Below are 19,961 nucleotides of genomic sequence, written 5' to 3'. Positions count from 1 at the left end.
GGTTCCACTGTATACCCACCCAATCTCATTACTAATTCAGGAAAATCCAAACTATAGGGACACTGTTATATACCTATCTGATGGCTACAACCAAAGAGTGATGACACCCAACCTGGGGGGAGAATGTAAACTGCTACAAGCACTTGGGAAACCACTTTTTCATTACCTAAGAAAGCTGAACACATGCAAACAATGTTTGTCAGCATTCCATTCCTAGGTACATGGAGAAACTCTTAATATATATTAGGAGACACACACAAGAAATGCATTAATCGCACTGCTTATAATTGAACAATAAAAATGAAAACCTGAGAAAACTGGAAATTTTCATCAACAGATGGATAAATTGTTTATTCACTGAACAGAACACTAACAGCAATAAAAGGGAATGAAAAACTAATATATTCATTCACATAGATGAATCTCTAAATAATGCCTGACAATAAGAGTCATAGCCAAAGACAGGTGTTTTAATTTTTTTTTAAGTTAAATTGGTAAAACTAATCAATATGTTTTTTAGCAATATCTACATAGATTGCCACACTATACAGAAAAGCAAGGGAACAGTGGACACAAATGTCAGAATTATTTTTAGGAGAAGAAAGGGGACGTGATCAGTAATGAACACACAGGGAATTATAAGAAATTTCTGTTTTATTTCTTAGCCTGGCTGTGAGTTCACAGATAATTGTTTTGCTTTTATTCTATAAACTACACGCGACATTTTTACAATCCTTGGTAGGAATAATAGGCTTCACAATAAAGAATTGGGGAGAATAATTTTATCAATGATTGTGAATTAAGTTTCTATTTATGGTATTCCAAGACTTCTAAATGGGACCTGTTTGGAATCACCAAACACCACATGAAATTAATTATGGTTTTAGCTCATAGACTTCATTCTATCTAATAGATTTTGAACGGTAGAACTCCACCTGTCCCCATAAAAAATTTTTTTTAAAAAGGAATTTCTTACTGATAGCAAATCAATAGGAAAAATTCACCACAGGATGTGAATCCTAGCACATCCTGGTACATATAATACCAGACCCCTCCCATGCCTCCAACACACATTCATGCAAAGACACTCTCATTTTAGGGGGCATGATTGCCACATGTTTAATCCTACTTCCTTACTAACCTTTAAAATAAGAAATGGACTATCTTTAGGAAGGCAGAATAATATTCTTCTTTTCATAAAATCAAAATCTGAAGCTCTAAGGGTCTTCATGTTTCCTAATGGGTGGAGTATTACCCCATAATTGGCTATGTTCCCTCAGGTCTGGCTATGTCCCCACAAGTGTATTCAAAACAGAAGGCTTTCTGTAAACAAAGGGAAAATATGGGTTAGTGGGTCTAATTAGTTCTGGATGAAAGAATCAGTTCTTTGGAAACAGTCCAATCTTCTTGGAGTAGAGTTTTATGTGTTAGAAAGTGATTCATAATTTAAAGAGTAACAATTTCATTTTTTGAGGTATAATTGGTATATAACGTTATATTAGTTTCAGGTGTGTAAAGATTTAATTTTTTTAACCTTCCAGTTTACTTTCAGCCTCCAACATATTCTTATTTAGAAGATAAGGCCCCGTGCTAAAAACTGAAATTTAGCTCTGCTTTTATATAACTCATTTTGGAGGTTATCATTTCTTTTATATTGTCTTTCCTTGCCAATTTGGATCACTTCTCAATGACAAATGTAATACATTGTTATTTAACACTCAGTAAAATAATTCAGAATTTAGACTGAACAAGAATACCGTGCCTGTCTTTTACAAAGTCTGTGGTTTTACCTAAAATGATGTTAGCATCAAGTCTCGCTCCACTGCGTGTGCATCTCCCTGGTGATGGTAATCAACCTAACAATATTTTAAAGGTTTACCATTTGGTATTAACTCCTCAAGGATGGAAATAAATTGTGGGAAATAGCTGCTTGGCAGCCATAAAGAGGAGAGACCACGTAGCCACTTGGTTTAGGTTTATAATTACAAAGGGGTTCAAATTTAGAATTTGACATTACATAGAGACATGTAACATGCATAGAGAATATAGAGACATACACACGTGCACACACACATCCGCAGAAGTGCAATTGCAGGATGAAAAATATATATTTTTCAGACAACTTAAAAACTTCTCCTCCATTTACCTACTTTCATTGACAGTAGGGAGCTATATGTTAAAATTTACATAGCATTTTGTTAAAAACAATTTGTTTAACATAAACATTTAAGTTACTTCCTTAAAATATGAAAGTGGCCTTTGCTTCTTAACTTCCGGAGTCCATTCCCAGAAAACCCTTTGAGTCTGGTCTACCCCCTGTAAATTGTTGTGGTTTTTTGGATAAGTCATTTAACATATCTAAGACTGTTTCTTTAAGATGGAAGTAATTTCCTGTGAACCCCATTTGTTTATGTTGGGAATCAAATAAAGTAATGTATTTAAAATTTGTTTGATAACCCAAAGTTTACTGATGCCGAGTAACTAGTCCAGCAAAAAAAAAAAAAAGTCCATTGTGATGAGCCTTTGTAGATGCTTAAGACACTGAGTTAAATTACTTTAACCTTTTTTAATGGAAAAGTTAAACTTTTGAATTTTGAAATATTTTCAGACTCACAAACATAATGCAAGGAATTCCCACATACCCTTCAATCAGATTTTCTAAACACTAATGCCTTACTTAATCCCACTTATAATGATCAAGACCAGGAAATCAATGCTAACACACAGGGGAGGCAAAGCTGGGTTTCCAGTTGTGAGTATGCGAAACACAGAGTTTATTCTTGTATCATTATTTATTAATTATTATATTATTTTCCATACAAACAACTGTAAACCTACCTTTGCCACCAAGTAGTATTATTATCTAACTTATAGACCTTATTCAGTTTTCCGGTTGTCCCCTAATGTCCTTTGGCTGGTCCAGGAGCCAATCCAGGAGCACATGATACATTTAGTATCTACTATGTGCCTTCAATTTCCATTAAACTAGAACAGTTGTGCAGCCTTCCTTCGTCTTTGAGATTTCTGAAGGATTCTGGGCATTTGTTGTACAGAATGTCCCCCAATTGAAGTCTCTTGGACACTCACGCATGATTAAATTCAGGTTAAGCATGTTTGTCAAGAATACCACGGAAGTCATGCTGTGTCCTTCTCAGAGCTAAATGTCTTTATCTGTATTGTCTCTGGTACGTTTTATTACTTCATTAAGAGCTTGCTCTTCAAAACGCCAAATGGTGCTCAGCTCACGGAATCCCCCGAAGAGGAGACAGAGGCAAGATTCATGAGCTCCTCCTTAAGGCTGTGAACCCAAATATCGGAAAGCTTTGACGACCGTAGTAACTCTTCATGCCCAGATCTTAGCCCAGTGCCTGACACACAGTACATGTTTGGGGTTTGTTGAAAGAATAGAGTTACATTTCATTTCATTACCCTGGACGCTCAAAAGAGTGTGAAATCGAAACTTCCAGATTCGCCGTCCTGGGCTACTGGGAAGGGTGAGATCCCCACGTAAGGCATATGCGGTACCTATTTCACAACAAGTAGGCCTGCTTCCTACCATCACTGCTGGGGAGAAAAGGCACTGTGCAATATGGGATTTGGCAGTCTGAACTAGCTTTCCAGAGTGACAAGCAGTGATTGTTTCATAGGTTTGTGCCGATGTATTACAATGAAAACCAAGTCCCGTTTCTTACATCACATCATAGATAGAAATGAAGTACTACTTGGCTCTTTCAAGAAAAATACCTTCTATAGATAGTACTGTGAACAAATTATAAGAAAGCTTTTGCTCAGCAGAGATAAAAAATATTCTATTATTTTTCACAGTATTTTTTAAGAGCCTAATCGAGGTAGAGGATATATTTTTAAAGGTTACAATTTAGTCCTTGTTCTCAAGAAGTTTATAATCCTGTATGTATTTATGCATATGTAGGTACGTAGACATATAAACCAAATACAGAAGGAACTTAGACCTAGATGGAGGTAACAAGTTTATGCTGCAAGAACACAGGAAAGAGCACTTCATTCTGCTTTGAGAGAGAGAATAACATTTATAAGCTTTTTTTTCTTCTTTTTTGATGAGTATTTCAGGCTAGGAGAACACCGTGAACAGGAGGCAAAACAAATGCACTCAGTAAAATCCTGCCGCCATGAAAAAATGAGGTCTAGTTGTTAAATCAATGAATACATATCAGTCAGGTGTTAGAAAATGTGTCTCCTTCTAAAGAATCTAATCTGTAAAAATATACTTTTCCCCCAAAAGTTTTACCTTGTCACATATGTATAGTATACAATTCCTCAACCTTTGTTTGACAACTATAATATCCCACACTTCTTTCCCTAAATTCTTTTCTCTCCTAAACCAAACCATCTGATTCTTTCAAACTTGACCCATACAATGCCTTGTTGCTACCTGGTTGCTCTATATGTTGGCTTGAAATTCCCTTGCTGTGTGGTGGGATTGGAATACAACACACAGGAGTTGTCTGGTCCACAGAGAGGAGGGCAGAACTTTTACTGATAATGTTTTGATTATAATTTCATTATCTATAAGACCGTATTAGCTTTTGTTTTCTACATTGGGCCTTTTTACACTGTTGATTCATTCATTTACATAATTTTAGAACTGTAATGGACAATAGAGATGGTCTGATATAACTCTCTTTTTCCAAGAGAGAAACAGAGTCCCATGGTTGATTCAGTTTTTCCCCTTTACGGTAAAGCCAGACACCAATGGAGGAAGGACGGCTGTGGCAGCCTCCTGACTCACACAGGGCCCCTCACCAGCAAACCCAAAGCCGTCTTTTCTATAGGCTGTTGTTGTCAAGCCATATCTTTACCATTTCATACAACTGCATGATTTTTATACTTAGTTACTGCCCCCCCTTTTTTTGCTATTAAGTTTAATCTTCTGTATCATCTTATCAGCATCTTCTTGCATTCACATTATATCTAACAAATTAACAAACCTCCTCAAAATATGCCATCTGCAAAAATGACCAGCACGACATTTATGTTTTCAAACCAAACGTCTGGCTGGCAGGTTGAACAACAACAACAAAAAAAGCCAGAGAGAGAACAGGGGATTTACTCACTGTGACCAAATACTGTGTAGGCAGTGAGAGCCCAAGTACGGGTTACAGAGGAAAGCAAAAGGTTGACACAGGGGTGAGACAGGAATGGTTAGAATGGGCTCAGACCCGCAGCACCCAGGGGAAGGGAACCGGTTTGGGCTGGAGAAAGCAGTAAGACTGTGGACAATGCAAGGGTGTCAGAGAGCCTCGGGGATTAAGCTGTGCTCACTGCAGCAGGGCTATTGGGCATCGTGGCTTAAAAGGAGCCAGAAGGGATCTGGTTTCCTATATGACACATTCTTCCCACTAAGTAAGGAGGGGCAGGTATTTCCCAGGCTTGCTCAGTGCAAAGCTCTATATGTCTTGGAATACGTATGAGGTGAGATGAGGATTTGCTTGTATCATTCCAGCCAGACTATGTACTAATGATGGCCTTGAAATAGGAGGTGCCCAGATCTCTTGTACAGGACACACTAAGGCTTTCCATAGCTGCTCCTCAGGGCATAGCATTCGGGTGGAACACAAACCAATTGTATGGGTGTAAACGGGAGAAGCCAGACACAGGGAGACAGGAAGTTTATGACCTCGAAACCTCAGAATGAACTCAAATATCAGTTCTCCAGTTTGCAGCGCAACTAGGTAGAAAGGACGTGGTAGGAAAAGAGCCATTCTACTCCCCTTTGGATAGTCACCTATTGAGTGAAACTTGTCAGCTGTGGTCCTATAATGTCCTACACCTCACTCCATTAGTACATATTCTTCAAGCTACTATGAAGCAGACACTGTGCCCTATAGACGCTGGATATACGATGGTGACCAGAGACTGCTCCTTCATGGAACTTAAAATCTAATAGATCATCCTGTGGACCCTGGAGTTCTGCCAGGTGTGAACCAAAGGCTCGAGTATGGCTGGCAGTGCAGTGAAATAGAGGGGAAATGGTATCATGTACACATATCTGTGAATAAAACCCAGTACATAACGCTGAAGTGTTGAACTGATGTGGCCCACTCATGTGTGACAGTCAATGCTAAAGATATTCCTATAGAGTATAGCAGTTCCCAAGTTCATTCATGTGTTCATTCATTATTTCTCCTCTGATGGAGCAGGAAAGAGGAAAATATTCTTGGTTCATTTCTTATTTTTTATTTGATTCAAATATAATTAAGTATTGCATTTTATATATTAATATCTATTTGGATCTAAAAAAAAACTAGTTTTGCTCTTAAAGATAAAAATTCCTATAATATATTTGGAGAAAATCCTAAAAAGATGTCTGGTTTTTATCGATGCCATTGGAAAAGGCAGCCCTCCCACTAACATTTAGCAAGCGAGGGGGTGGGGGCACCTTTGGGGGGAGGGAGTTGTAGTCTTTTTTTTTCCCAGTTCATTCTCCTTTATTAATAAACATAAGTTCACACATCACCTACATAAAGAATGACAATCCAATTCTGTTACCATTTCTCAACACACATTGCAATCATTTAAGAAGCATTACTGTTCTTCTGATACAATAATCCTCATAGTGCAGCTTTCTTTGGTTTTGTAACTGGAGGCTAATTATTTAACAAACATGGATGTACAAATATTTTGTGCACTTTGGGATGAACTGTCCATATATCCTCACATACCCCTGATCACTTTTTTGTGTCAACCACACTAACTAATATTCATCACTTTTATCTATGACTACTATGAAGATACATCAGGATTTTAACAAACTGACCTTAATTTTCTTTAAAGGGTATTTTTAAAAAGTAGTTAAAATTCATAATGTCCCTATGTCTTACTATAATGTGAAATAAGATTATCTGAATGGTGACATACAACAAAATTCTGAGTCAACCAAAAACAACAACTTCATTTATATTTTTTCATACAGTGTCCATTACAAAGTCCTCAATCTTTTGAGGAAAAGTAGATAAGGGAAGCCCACCTATTATACAAGAGTTCACAGTGTATTAAGGCACCAACAAAGAACCCATTGACTTCACACACCAGGAATAAAAACATAGTAGCATCAACTTCTATGAGACTGGAATCAATTTAGGTATTTCATTCTCAAAATATTTCAAATAATGTCAATATAAAATATTTTATATGCTAAGCAACTATACAATCCAAACATCCCTGCCTTGACATTTTGAAGCACAGTAAAAAATAATGATCTATGTTTTTAACTTTGGATGATTCTCTATAGTATTGATTTAAGGTAATACCTGAAAACTATTATTGATTCACTTTCTGTGTGAATATTTTGAAACTTTTTCAATTACATACTTTCCTAAGTTTTTTACACCCTTTTAAAAAGTATATTTTATTGATTATGCTGCTACAGTAGACCCAATTTCTTTTCCTTTTGCTCCCCTCCACTCAATATCCCCCTTAACTCCAGCAATCCCACCCCCCATAGTTCATGTCCATGGGTTGTGCATTTAAGTTCTTTGGCTTGTCCTTTTGCTATATTATTCATAATTCCCCTGTCTATTTTGTACCTATCAATTATGCTTTTTAAAAAATAATAATGTATTTGTTTGTTGTTTTGTTTATTTATTTTTAGAGAGAGGGGAAAGGAGAAAGAGAGGGAGAGAAACATCACAGTGTGGTTGCCTCTCACTTGCGCCCCCAACTGGGGACCTGACGTGCAACCTAGTCATGTGCCCTGACTGGGAATCGAACCAGCGACACTTGGCTCACAGGCCGACGCTCAATCCACTGAGCCACAGCAGCCAGGGCCTGGGAGTTGTAGTCTTGCTCTGATACAATGAGGAAAGCTACAAGCATAGTGTGTCTAAATTTTAACAAGACATTTTTCAAAGTTGGAGAGTAGTGAGGTATTTTAAGCTTTCATTATAGCCTTGAGGAAAAAATGAAGATGGATAAGAAGTGATTTTAGGTAGGAATAGCAGTTAGGAAGCCAACCACTGTGGTAAAACGGAATGATCGGGCCGAAGAGTGACAACAGCAGGGGTTTAGTCACTACTGTGGGTGAGACCAAGCCACCCCCACTGCCACTGCCGCCATCGATAAAATAGCCATCCACTATTCCCTCACACACCTCATGTAGACAGTCCTCACAACGACACTACGGTGGCGGTTTATCACATGAGGAAATGGGCTCAGAGCAACTCAGTAACTTGCTGTGAAGGTCTTTTTGCTGAGCTCAGCTGCAGCCCCCAGTTACTCAATCAAACACGAATCTAAGTGACGGTATTTTGTCAATGTGATTCAAGTCCAGTCAGTTGACCTTAAGAAGGGAGAGTCTCAATAACATCCTAGGTAGTCTGGGTGGGCCTGAGTTAATCAGCTGAAAGGCCTTAAGATCAGGGCAGAGGCTTCCCTGAAGAAGAAGAAAATCTGCCAATGCATGGCCACTGCAGCCTGTGCCCAAGAGCGCCAGTTTGCGTTCCTGACGGCCTGCCCTGCAGATGCCAGTCCTGCCCAGCCGGTCCCCACACTTGCATAAGCCAATTCCTCGAAATAAGTGTCTTAATATACACATCTCCTACTGGCTCTGCCCCTTCAGTTGAAGTCGGACTGACAGACATGCCAAAGATCACACGATTATTAGGCGAAAGAGCTCAGACTCTCTCAAAGCCCAAAGTAGGCAGCATTCCGTACTCCCTCACTTCAGAAGTTCAATTGTAGAGGGCAGCACTTCACAGAAATAGCACCACGTCCAAATGGGTTCAAGTCCTGGTTCTGCTACTTACTATGCAACCTTTACCTTGGGCAATGTACTTAAATTTCCATGTCTCGCTTTCTTCACCTGAAATGTGAACTATAACACAGTACCTACCTGATAGAGTCGCCGAGGATTAGGTGAATCACACCATGTAAAGCATTTAGACACCTAGCTCACAGTAAATACTCAGTAAAGATTAAGGATTATTAACTATTCAGCAGAACCTAAGGGTGATAATGAGCCATGCTAAGCTTTTGAAATGGGGCAAAGGGGAAACAGAAGCACCCACGATGACTACAAGGAAGTCAGAGTCCTGGGGGAGCAGTGATGACACAGAATGCAGTCAGAATGAGAGAAGAACTGAAGAATGCCTCCCTGACCACAACTATTCCGCACAGGGTCAACATTTCACAGGCATAGCAACATAACCCAGGGATGGGCAGGAGCGAGAAACAGCAATTCATCCGAATTTCAGTTCCATAACTGAGAAGAAGTCTCTCACTTGTTGTGGGCCTGATTGATCTTCATTCAAAAAAAGAATGCAGGGTTTAAAAAAAAAAGAATGCAGGGTTTAGTATTTTCAACATCAGCGAGGCCCTGGCTGGTGTGGCTCAGCGGACTGAGCACCGGCCTGTGAACCAAAGGGTCACCGATTGATTCCCTGTCAGGGCACCTGCCTGGGTTGTGGGCCATGTCCCCAGTTGGGGGCATGCAAGAGGCAACCACACATTGATGTTTCTCTCCCTCTTCTTCTTTATCCCTTCCCCTCTCTCTAAAAATAAATAAATAAAATCTTTTTAAAAAAATCAGCAGGTTTTTTTCAAAAGCACAAAAACACTTTTAGATTTGGATGGTCTACACCCACATCACGTTACACAAGGGACAATACAATTCTTGCCGGTTATGAATAAATGGAAGCCACGATGTAGGCAAATGTCATGATTAACAGTAGTCAGGCATGACAGGATATGCCAAATGTGACACAGAACCTATAAGAGATAAATGGTTCCTAATATCTAAGGTATCAGCAAAATAAGACACCTCTGCTTAACTTTGAAGGAAAAAAAAATCATCAGTGTTCATAAAAATGTGTGTATCTTTTCACTGAATTGCATTATTCTAAATAGAAGACCTTTACGAAGTGTTGGGGGGGGGGGCACACTGATGCTACACAGGCAAATGTTGACGTTCTAGAAATAGAAACACAACATGAGTTTTAAAAGTAATAAAACCCAAAGTGACTTTAATACTATCCAGGCATAACATGCCCTAGTTGCAATAATGATCAGAATCTAAAGCTGCTTTCAGGCTCTTCCTGACAAATAGCTAATAAAATATTATTTTTTAAACGTCTTGATAAATAATTTGTCCTGGAGTCCTTCTGAAATGTAAGATGTGAGTTTCACCCTCTAAGGTCAGGCTGCTTTCCTTATGACTACATGTTTCAGGCTACACAGCTGTAATTATTATCGGAAAATAAAACTGATATGCCAAAAGTGCTTTGTTGAACTCAAGTTCAAAGCTAAAGAAAAGGAGAATTGTCTTCAAGAAGCCACTAGCGCCAGAAGGCATGGAAAATTGGGTTTGGTCTCTCTTTTCTAGGTCAGTGTTGTTGCCTGGGTGACTCATTGCAGAAGAGATGGCCTAGCTAGAAATCAACAGTATTTGTCACCACGGTAGTGTACGCACAGCCTACCTCTGGGTACCACGTAACTTGGAAAGAAATCCAATTCTCCAACCGGGCAGCTGATAAGAGAAATAAAAGTAGAGCTGGAGACTGTATTCAATATTTCAGTCAAACTTTTCTCAAGATTATGGACAATTATTAATCTTCATAATCTTTCTCTCATTTAAACATTTATTGGTATCTACTCTTTAAAGTATTCCATTTCAGTCCTATTGTATACAGATCTGTCCTTTAAAATCTGTATTTCTGTAAACTATACATGGTTTTGGTACTCTGTAAGCTCAACTATAATCTTATATGCTCCTCTTCCAAGAAAAAAAAGATGAAGACGTATTGATGGATATAGAGCTTCCGCTTTTAAGTAACTTCTAAGCCAGAGGTCCTCTGTATTGTTGTCAAAATAAGAAGGGCATCTACTGATGTTATCACACAAAGGTGTTGCCATGAGTGAGGGCTCTTTTCACATTAGGGCACTGGATTCCTTTTGGTTTATGCATCACTAAGTCAAGGCTAAAAGTATTTTTCAGCTTTGTCCCACGGAGGTTCGGGGAGGGTGTGAGAGCACACCTGGGGCATGTGTCCACCTGGAGGTTACTTCTGTGACAAGGACAGGGGAACAACACAGGTCATTATGTTGAATAGATGTTGAAGTCCAGGTACCCGCTTCCCAACAGGCTGTAAAGGGAATAAATGACATAGTACTTCTGATACTTGTCAGAAGAAATGGTGTGAAATGGATTTAAAGATATAAGCAGCTACTTTTTCAGGGAAGAAAAGAGGATGAAAGAGAGAAGGAATTGGCCCAGATTGACTTGAAGGGAAGGCTAAGATTTAATAGCCCATCACCTAGCAGGAACCAGGACCTCTGCTTTTATTCTTTCTGATCAGAAATAAACCACAATTGACCTTTCAAGGTGATGCAAAAGCTCTGTTGCTAACCAAGGACCAAAAAAGAAGATGCATGAACTTCCAGACAAGATGGAGGCATAGACAGACACGCTGCATCTCCCTGAACAACTAAGAAGGAATACTGTACAACTACCTCAAAACTAGAAACAACCAGAAGTTCCAGAAAATCAAGCTGTATGGAAGTCCAACAAACAAAGATATAAAGAAGAAATACTCAGACAGATAGGAGGGGCAGAGCCGGGGTGGAGAGGACATGGTGTGGTGGCGGCAGCAGCAGCGGCAGGTCAGCAGTAGTCACACATTTTAAAAAGTCAGGAGGGACACCTTGGGAGCATTCCCAGCTCCTCACCAGACCATGTAGCTCACAGTCACAGCACTGAGGAAAATCAAGCCTCATTGCTTCTGACTGTGCAAACCAGTGGGGGGTTGGGGCAGAGGAAGAAACTGCCGGTCTCTCAGCACAGTCCATCTGTTTAAAGGGCCCTCATGGTCCTAGAACATCCGGAGACCCATCCACTCTGGGAATGACAGCGAGAACAACAGCTAGAGAGGTGCCAGTCCCATATGAAAGTAGGAGAAGTGCCTGGAAAAGGGCCAAGTGCTAAGCAAGTGGCATTGTTCCCTCTCAGACCCCACCCCACACACAGCACCACAATGTGGTGAAACAGGTTGCCCTGTACTGACGAATCTCTAAGGCTCTGCCCCTTACAACGTAACAGGAGCAACAGCTCTACCTAAGACACATACACAAACAAACACAGGAGCCTGTCAAGATGAGGAGACAGAGAAGGATGGCCCAAAAGGGGGAATGGATCAAGGTTCCTGTGGGAGAACTAAGCGATGAGGAGACAGCCAACCTCACAGATGAGAAGATAGATAAGCTAACAGATGCAGAATTCAAAACACTGGTGATAAAGATGCTCACACACTTGACAGATATGTTTGAGTATGGCAAACACATAGAGAAGAAGTGAAGGCTATGCTAGGTGAAACGAAGGAAAATCCACACAAAACCAATGGTGAAGGGAAGAAAACCGGGGTTCAAATCAATGATTTGGAACATAAGAAAGAAAAAAACAGTCAACCAGTATAGAATGAGGAAACAGGAATTGAAAAAAATGAGGAGAGGCTTGGGAACCTCTGGGACAACTTTAAACATGCCAACATCTGAATCATAGGGGTGCCAGAAGGAAATGAGGAAGAGCAAGAATTGAAAACTTATGTGAAAAAATAATGGAGAAAACTTCCCAAATTTAGTGAAGGAAATAGACATACAAGTCCAGAAGCAAAGAGAGTCCCGAGTGAGCTGGACCCAGAGGGGACCACACCAAGACACATCATGAGTAAAATGCCAAAGGTGAAAGATAAAGAGAGAATCCTAAAAGCAGCAAGAAAGAAGCGGAGAGTTGACTACAAAGTGGTGCCTATAAGACTATCAGCTGATTTCTTAAAAGATACTTTGCAGGCAAGAAGGGACTGCCAAGCAGTATTCAGTGTGATGAAAAGCGAGGACCTACAACCAAGATTACTCTATCCAGCAAAGCTATCATTTAGAATGGGAGGGCTGATGAAGTGCTTCCCACACAAGGTGAAGTTAAAAGAGTTCATCATCACCAAGCCATTATTATATGTAATGTCAAAGGGACTTACTTAAGAAAAAGATCAAAACTAAAATGACAACAAACTCACAACTATCAACAACTGAATTTAAAAAATAAAAACAAAATCCAACTAAGCAAACCAGAATAGAAACAGAATCATAGGTATGGGGATCATTTTGAAGGTTATCAGCTGGGACGGGAAAGGGGGAAAAAATGGGGAAATGGTGCAGGGATTAAGAAGCATAATTGTTTGGTACAAAACAGACAGGGGGAAGTAAAGGATAATATAGGAAAGGGTGAAGCCAAAGAACTTACATGCACAACCCGCAGACATGGACTTAGGGGGCTGGGATTGCAGGAGGGAGGGGGGTACTGGGCAGAGGGGAGCAAAGGGGAAGAATAAATGGGACTACTGTAACAACATAATCAATAAAATATACTTTAAAAAAAAAAAAAAAGGAAGATGCATGTACCATATCTTTCTTTTTGGAGGCAGACAACTTCCCTGCCTGTAACTCAAGCTTTTGCATCCCCCGTCCGGCTGCATCACGACGTGGGAGCAGACCCTCCGCAGCACTAACAGTGCAACCTCAGCAGTCAGTTCTGCCTTTCCACTTTTCCTATCCAGAGCCAAAACAACACTCACATCAGTTCTTCTGAGCACAGCACTGATGACTTTCCATGTCTGTGCCCCATATCGGCCCTCCCCTCTTCACTGCCCCCCCAAGGGCTATCTATCCACCAAGGCTCAAGCTGGCACCTTCTCTGAAAGCCTTCCCTGAGTCCCTCTCTGGCCAGGGAAGTTGTTAGCAGTGAATTCCCAGGAGTTAAACTATAGATTTTGCTAGGTTCTATCTTGTAATACAAACATTTTGGCTGCTTTTCACCCAGCCTAATGCATTTTATAAGCTCTTTCAGCCTTTTCTTGCTTTATCCATTTCTCCATCTCTGTTTGCCTAGTACAGTAGTAAGGAGGCATTTAATGAATAATTTATGAATGAACCAGCCCTGCCCACACCTCAAACCAATGGTCATTTAAAATCAACAAACATTTATTAGGCACTTAATAGGTGCAAGAAGTTGGAAATTGTAAGGATGAGTAAGAAGCAACCCTGCTCTCCTAGGAATGTGCAACCCAAGGGTGGAGCTAAGAAACCTATGTAAATAACTCATGGCAAGCAAGCACAGGTGTTTTATATAATACACACACACACTAGTGTGTGAAAACAAGAGGGGAGAATCATTTCTATGGCAGGGAGAAGTTCTGGAAGGTTACTTAGAAGGGGAAAAATAATCATTCGTTGAAGATCAGATTTCACTAACTAGTTTGTAATCATCTCATTTAATTCCCATGTAACCCTCCAAGTTAGGTGTTTTTTTTAATCCCCATTTTATAGATAAGGAAACTGGAGCTCAGAGAAGATAAATAATTTGGCCAAGGTCATATAGCTAGTAAGTAATCACACCGGCAATCAGTAAATAATCAGACCTCCCAGTGGTCTGCTTCTAAAGTTCAGGATGATGTTCCTAATCCAGATCTCCTCCTCCTCTTCCTCCCCCACAGACAGATAAAAACATGGTGATAACAGCTGAGCTCAGCCTTCTTAACTACAGCAGATTCTCCAGGCCTGTCTGGAGAGAGGTCAGGGACATTCCAGGTGTAGTCAACAGCCTGGAGATGAGAAAGTTTAAAGCAAGTGGGGAAAGGCAGGTTGCCTTATGTAACTGAGTACAGGCCATAGAAAGGGGAGAGGTTTTGAAAGAGAAAGCCAGTGAGTGATTCTCTTCTTCCCCTATGATATGCTTGGAATATATGGTAAAGTGCATTTCTTACCTACTTAAAAAAATAATATAACACATTTTGAAGGTGCTGAAATTGTTTTATGGCAATAATCTTGACCCTTGATTACAAATATCCAATAATGCAAGCTATGTTAGTGGAAGACTGACTCTCTCCACATTCCCTACTCCTCCAGCCTCTTTGTCCTTCTCTCCCTCTGTGAAGACGCTATCAGGGGATTTAAACCAGAAGATGAAAGACTAGAGAAAACTAAATATCATTAATTTACTCAGAGAAATGACAAATATCCTATCATGTCAATGGACACTTAAGTATTTTCAAACGAGAATTTTAATATTATATAACTGGACTGATTTAAATATTTTAAGAAGTTTAGAAATATTTCAAATTTAAAAGTTGGCAGTGAGGTGCGGTGCCAAATGGGTACTGGAAATATCGTGGGGGACACTTTGTAAAGCATATGATTGTCTAACCACTAAGCTGTACACCTGAAACTAATACAAAATACTGAATGTAAACTGTAATTGAAAAAAACTGGACGTGGGGTAAATAAAATACTACAGCCTAAAGTGATATAAACAGTCGCAGTCGGCAGCCGTCCGTCTCGAGAGACGATGGTGTAGCTTCTTAAGAGTCTATCTGCACCGCCGAGAATGGCTGTGCAGTCCGACTCGGGAGTGACACGGTATCTGTCTCCTCCTGTGTTGAATCGACATCTTGCGATGACGCTGGAGTGTCCTCTCCAGTGAAGCTGAAGCTACAGAGCCTGGGCAGGGTGATATGGAGGGTCTGCTGTTGCCCATGCAGCAGACCCCCCCCCTCTCTTCACAGCTGAAGGGTCCAAGGGAAAGACGGAGTCAATACAGCTTGGCTTCAGGTGCGCCGCAGGAGTTGCCAGTGTTGACTACAACGTCAAACCGCCTTAGGGACTCCGGCTCCGGATTTTCTGTCGGGGTTTACTCCCTTAGCCTTTCCCCTGAAGAGGTATGCCTCAAGGCAGCGGAGGTTTTTTGGAGTCAGAGTTTTCCTTCTCTGATGTGCCCTGACTGGAAGATCGAACCAGCGACACTTAGCTCGCAGGCCGACGCTCAATCCACTGAGCCAAACCAGCCAGGGTGATATAAATAGTAATGTGTTAGGAACCAGTAAATGTGACCTCACCCAAATAAAAGAAGACGAAAGGGTGGGAAGAGGGGTATGCACAGCTAAGTGTTTCATAAATGAGCAGTAAATATCCAGAAATTCTAGTTGCTACTAGAAAACACCTTTCACCCGTGGTCCCAGCTGCACTAGGAGTTTGAATTGTGGGTTCTTCTAAGTTCTCACTGCCTCTAGCCACTGGGAAGGAGGGGGCGCTGGGCAAGGCAAGGGGTACAGAAGGGCTGGGGTTTTCAGGGGAGCCACATCAGTCGTCACCAGGACAGAAAACCACTGCCTCCCCGATACCTCATGTCCACTTGCCTCTTGTAGGGCGCCTAATAATGCCGATGACAGAGCGGATGCTGACTAATCACCCAGATCCTGGAGGTCTTCAACTAAATGGAACCGCTGAAATGAGGGCTACTGAAATGAAATGTTCTTACCTGATTTATCATTTCCTGAACATTACGTAAAGGGAGAGATTTCGAAAGGATGCTATCATCAATGTTCACAGCACAGAAAGAAATCTTGCTTTTTAGAACCAGGGAGTCTTTCCACAAGGAAATAAGGAAAGTGAAATCACTGTACGAACTATACTAATATTTCAGCTTTCCTTATATGATTTTAAACATTCAATTTGACTTTTTTCTTGGAGTCAAACTTTGATGGGGGAGCAGTCCCCCCTTCTCTCACCTCTTGTCGCCCTCCAATCCTTTCCCCACTATCCCTCTCTCTTCCCCAGTGCTCCTTCCCTTCCACTCCCTTTCCCACTCCTTCCCTCCTCCCGCTTCCTTTCCCTTATCTCTTCCCCCTCCATTCTCCGCTGGCTCTTCACTCCTTTCTCCCCATCGACTCCCCCAACTCTCTCCTCCTCGCTCTACTCCACCCCTTTCCTCCTCAACCCTTCTTTCCTCCCCCTGAAACATGTGAAAAGCATCTTAGTTCATCCAGATTCATCCCAAGTAATGCAATCCTGGCCCCAACTTTGACTAAGGATCTGGGCCAGGAACAGTAGCTTATGCAAAGCTGACTGGAACATGACTTTTAATTTCTGAGTCACATAAATAAATTTAAGCCCCTATCATGGAGAATGAAACCTCAAAAGAGCTGGGTCTAATAACACCACAAGTGAGAACATGGGATGGTAAGGGAGGGGGAGAAAGATGCCCCACAGCTGCATCAACCCAAAACCAGCTCAGTCTGGAAAATGTGCTGCTGCCCCAAGACAGCCCTCTCCAGAACTCCAAGGATTCTGGAATCATGTGCAAGGAGGAGGCCAGTCACTGGGCCGCTTGCTTCATCTTGGAGGTTACCATAAGCCTGTCAGAAGTGAGCAGGCCATTACGTTAGGCACCAGCTGATTTTGGGTGGCCAACCTTAAAAGCCAGTGTAACCATCTGATTGTGAGAGGAGGGTTCCTCCCCCCATGCCAGTTTTAATTTTTATTCTAATGAAATGAGAGCCTTAATGTCAAATTGCCTAGGAAAAGGGAATCTGCAGGGATTTGGGATAGGGAAAACATGGCCCTGGATTTGATAACAGAGACTTGTTCTGTTCTGTTTCGTTTCTTTTTCCTCTCCAGCGATGGGAGGACTTGCAACATTTTTTCACCCTCTTTAGATAAAGGATTTCTGGAAGTGGGCGCTGCCACCACCCAGGGAGCCAGGACAGAAAGGGAAGCAGCATGGGCAGGAGCCACAGACTCTGGCTCCAGTTTTGACACTTTCTGGCTGTGAAACTGTGGGCCAGCCTCACTTATCCCATCTCCTCCTCCGTGAAATGGAGACATTGTCACCTATGTCTCGGGGCTGTTATGAGACTAAGGAAGGTATCCCTGATGGCATGCCTGGAACATCATAGGACCCCAATCAATGCTGGCCTTCCCAGCCCCCACTGAAACTTTGCTACTTTTACCTAAGAAGGATGAATTTAGATCATTCCAAAGTTCATATTTGGTATGCAGATAAATAGCAACCACCTACCTGTCCAAAATCCAACTCCTTAAAACTTACTGGTGAAAGGCACTTTTTGAATTAGTAGGTACATTTTCATGTTTCTTTTCTTTTTTTTTTTCAGTAAAGCCCAAATAGTTTTTCAATTTGGCTAAGTTTAACTTGTGTGGGACACTTTTGTAACAGACTAGATAAGATTAATTAATTTCACAAAGCAAACTAGAGCTGTAAATATATATTAAGCTAATGTTTAATGGAGCTAAGCATTTTATATGTATTTAAATGCATTTATATTTCACTTAAACCTAACAATCCTATGAGGCATATACTATAATTATCCCCATTTTACAGATGAAGAAACTAAGGCAAAGGATAAATAACCCCGGGTTATATAGTAAAGGGAAGAGCTCAGTCACAGCCCCAGCTTAACACTAAACAAACTGCCTTCTCTTTCCAAAACAGTGTTTACTCAATCTTTGTATCATTCAGAAAGACTTCAAATATTCAGATTAAAGAATTTTGGCACTCTCCCCATGTTCCAAGTTCCCACAACTGAATTACATTTTCAAAAACATCTCTTCTCCTTGCTGTATTTTAGAGAAGAATCTAAACTCATCAGCATATCCCACAAGGAAAGTGGAGATTTAATCAGCTGCTTCCCTGAACTTCTCTCTGCCGGTCCTCTTTTAGTTATTTCTGTGTTTTTCTCCTGCCTCCCGTTTGTCTTAAATATCAGATATTTTCTAATCATCCCATATTTGCAAGTACATAGTCCCACGGAGGAGACCGGACAATGTTGCCAGTAAATAAGAAGGGAGAGGAAAAAGACAGCAACTCTTCAACCCAATTCACAAAAACTCCACCAAAGTACATACAAAACAAAACAAACTAATTTCACTGATGTCTTTCCTAAAGCTGTAATGGTAACAGACAGGAGCCGCCACTCCCTTACGTAGGGCTGTGCGGGAAACGTGGTGAACCTGCTCGCAGGCGCTCACCTGCACCTGCTCGCCCCCAAAAGGAGCCGTTTTTGAAGCGGGGGAATGGAAATGAGTATTTCCAGTTCAAAGTGGATGGGCTCACATAACCCGAGTTCCTTCAATGGCTAATGACAACTGGTTTATACAAAAGAAAGATGAACTCTTAACAAGTCCACGCAGCAGCCTCTGCTGACGGCGAGGTGGGCGTCCCGTGGTCGGCGTGCAGCTGCTGCTCCCCATCACAGGGCGAACGGTCCCTCCCCAGCTCACCTTCGCCAAAACGACCAACCTGGCTGCCCGCAGACCGAAAGCCCGGGACAATCGCGGGCGTCACTCCCCACCTCCTGCTCCTGGGAGGACACGCGGGGTGCCGCGCTGTACTTGTACCTCGAGGGGTGACCTTGGCCCATGAGTCAACAGGGGGCGATGCCTGGCCAGAGAGCTCCCAGCTAAGTGTGCCCACCTGGTGGCGCCCCTCCGGTTGCTCACGCCCTAGCCGGCCGGGGCGCCGCCAGCACATCCGACACCGCGCCCTCATCTGGGGACGCCGGCCCGAATCTCACCTCTCGCAGCAGCCTCGTCTTCCGCCGCCATCGCAGGAGCCGCTGGGCCGGCTGCGCAGCCCTAGGGCTGGACGCATGGAGCGTCCGGAGCCCACCCTGCGCCGGCTCAGGTGGCGACCCGGAGCGCGGGCTCGGGCACGCGCGGTGCTCTGCCAGGTGCCGGGCAGCCGCCACTGCAGCCCTGGACACGCAGCCAGAGCCGACTCACCTCCCGCCGGCGGGGCTACAGAGCATGCGGACTGGGGCCCGCCCGCAGGTCTGGGCGCCGCGGGGCTCGGGCTGGAGAAGGAGAAGGAGACCGGGCGCGGGGCGGAGTCACCGCGGGCACCGCCCCTCCGACCCCGCGGCTGGAGGCAAAGTGCGGCCAGGCTGGCGAGGGAGCACCTTGAGTCATTCTGGAAACTCGCCTTTTTAAAACAGGTCTCCACGATCACTTTGAGATTCGTTGTCTGAGTGTTCCGAAGGCTGAAGTTGTTTCTCTTGGGGGAAATGGCAAAGGATGAATGGAGATCGTTGCTTGAGGAGGAGGGGCCAGCGGAGCGCGGGCTGGGGTGGGGGTGGCGGGGTGGGGAT

At 42.3% G+C, this 19,961-nt stretch overlaps 1 protein-coding gene across 1 annotated transcript in view; it reads right to left on the bottom strand.

Annotated features, from left to right (window-relative positions):
- BMAL2 (basic helix-loop-helix ARNT like 2) overlaps positions 1 to 19,662 on the bottom strand; it is a 72,376-nt gene extending 52,714 nt beyond the window's left edge. The window contains exon 1 of the mRNA XM_090272956.1: positions 19,389 to 19,662. Within this exon, the coding sequence (XP_090129082.1) occupies positions 19,389 to 19,419 (31 nt within the window). The 5' untranslated portion in view covers positions 19,420 to 19,662. The remainder of the gene's footprint in view (positions 1 to 19,388) is intronic.
- Between the last annotated feature and the right edge of the window lie 299 nt (positions 19,663 to 19,961).

The sequence above is a fragment of the Furipterus horrens genome, unplaced genomic scaffold, assembly GCF_987537825.1.
Source record: "Furipterus horrens unplaced genomic scaffold, mFurHor1.1.pri manual_scaffold_4, whole genome shotgun sequence".
Lineage (NCBI taxonomy): Eukaryota > Metazoa > Chordata > Mammalia > Chiroptera > Furipteridae > Furipterus > Furipterus horrens.
This window is presented reverse-complemented; position numbering and strand designations above follow the sequence as displayed.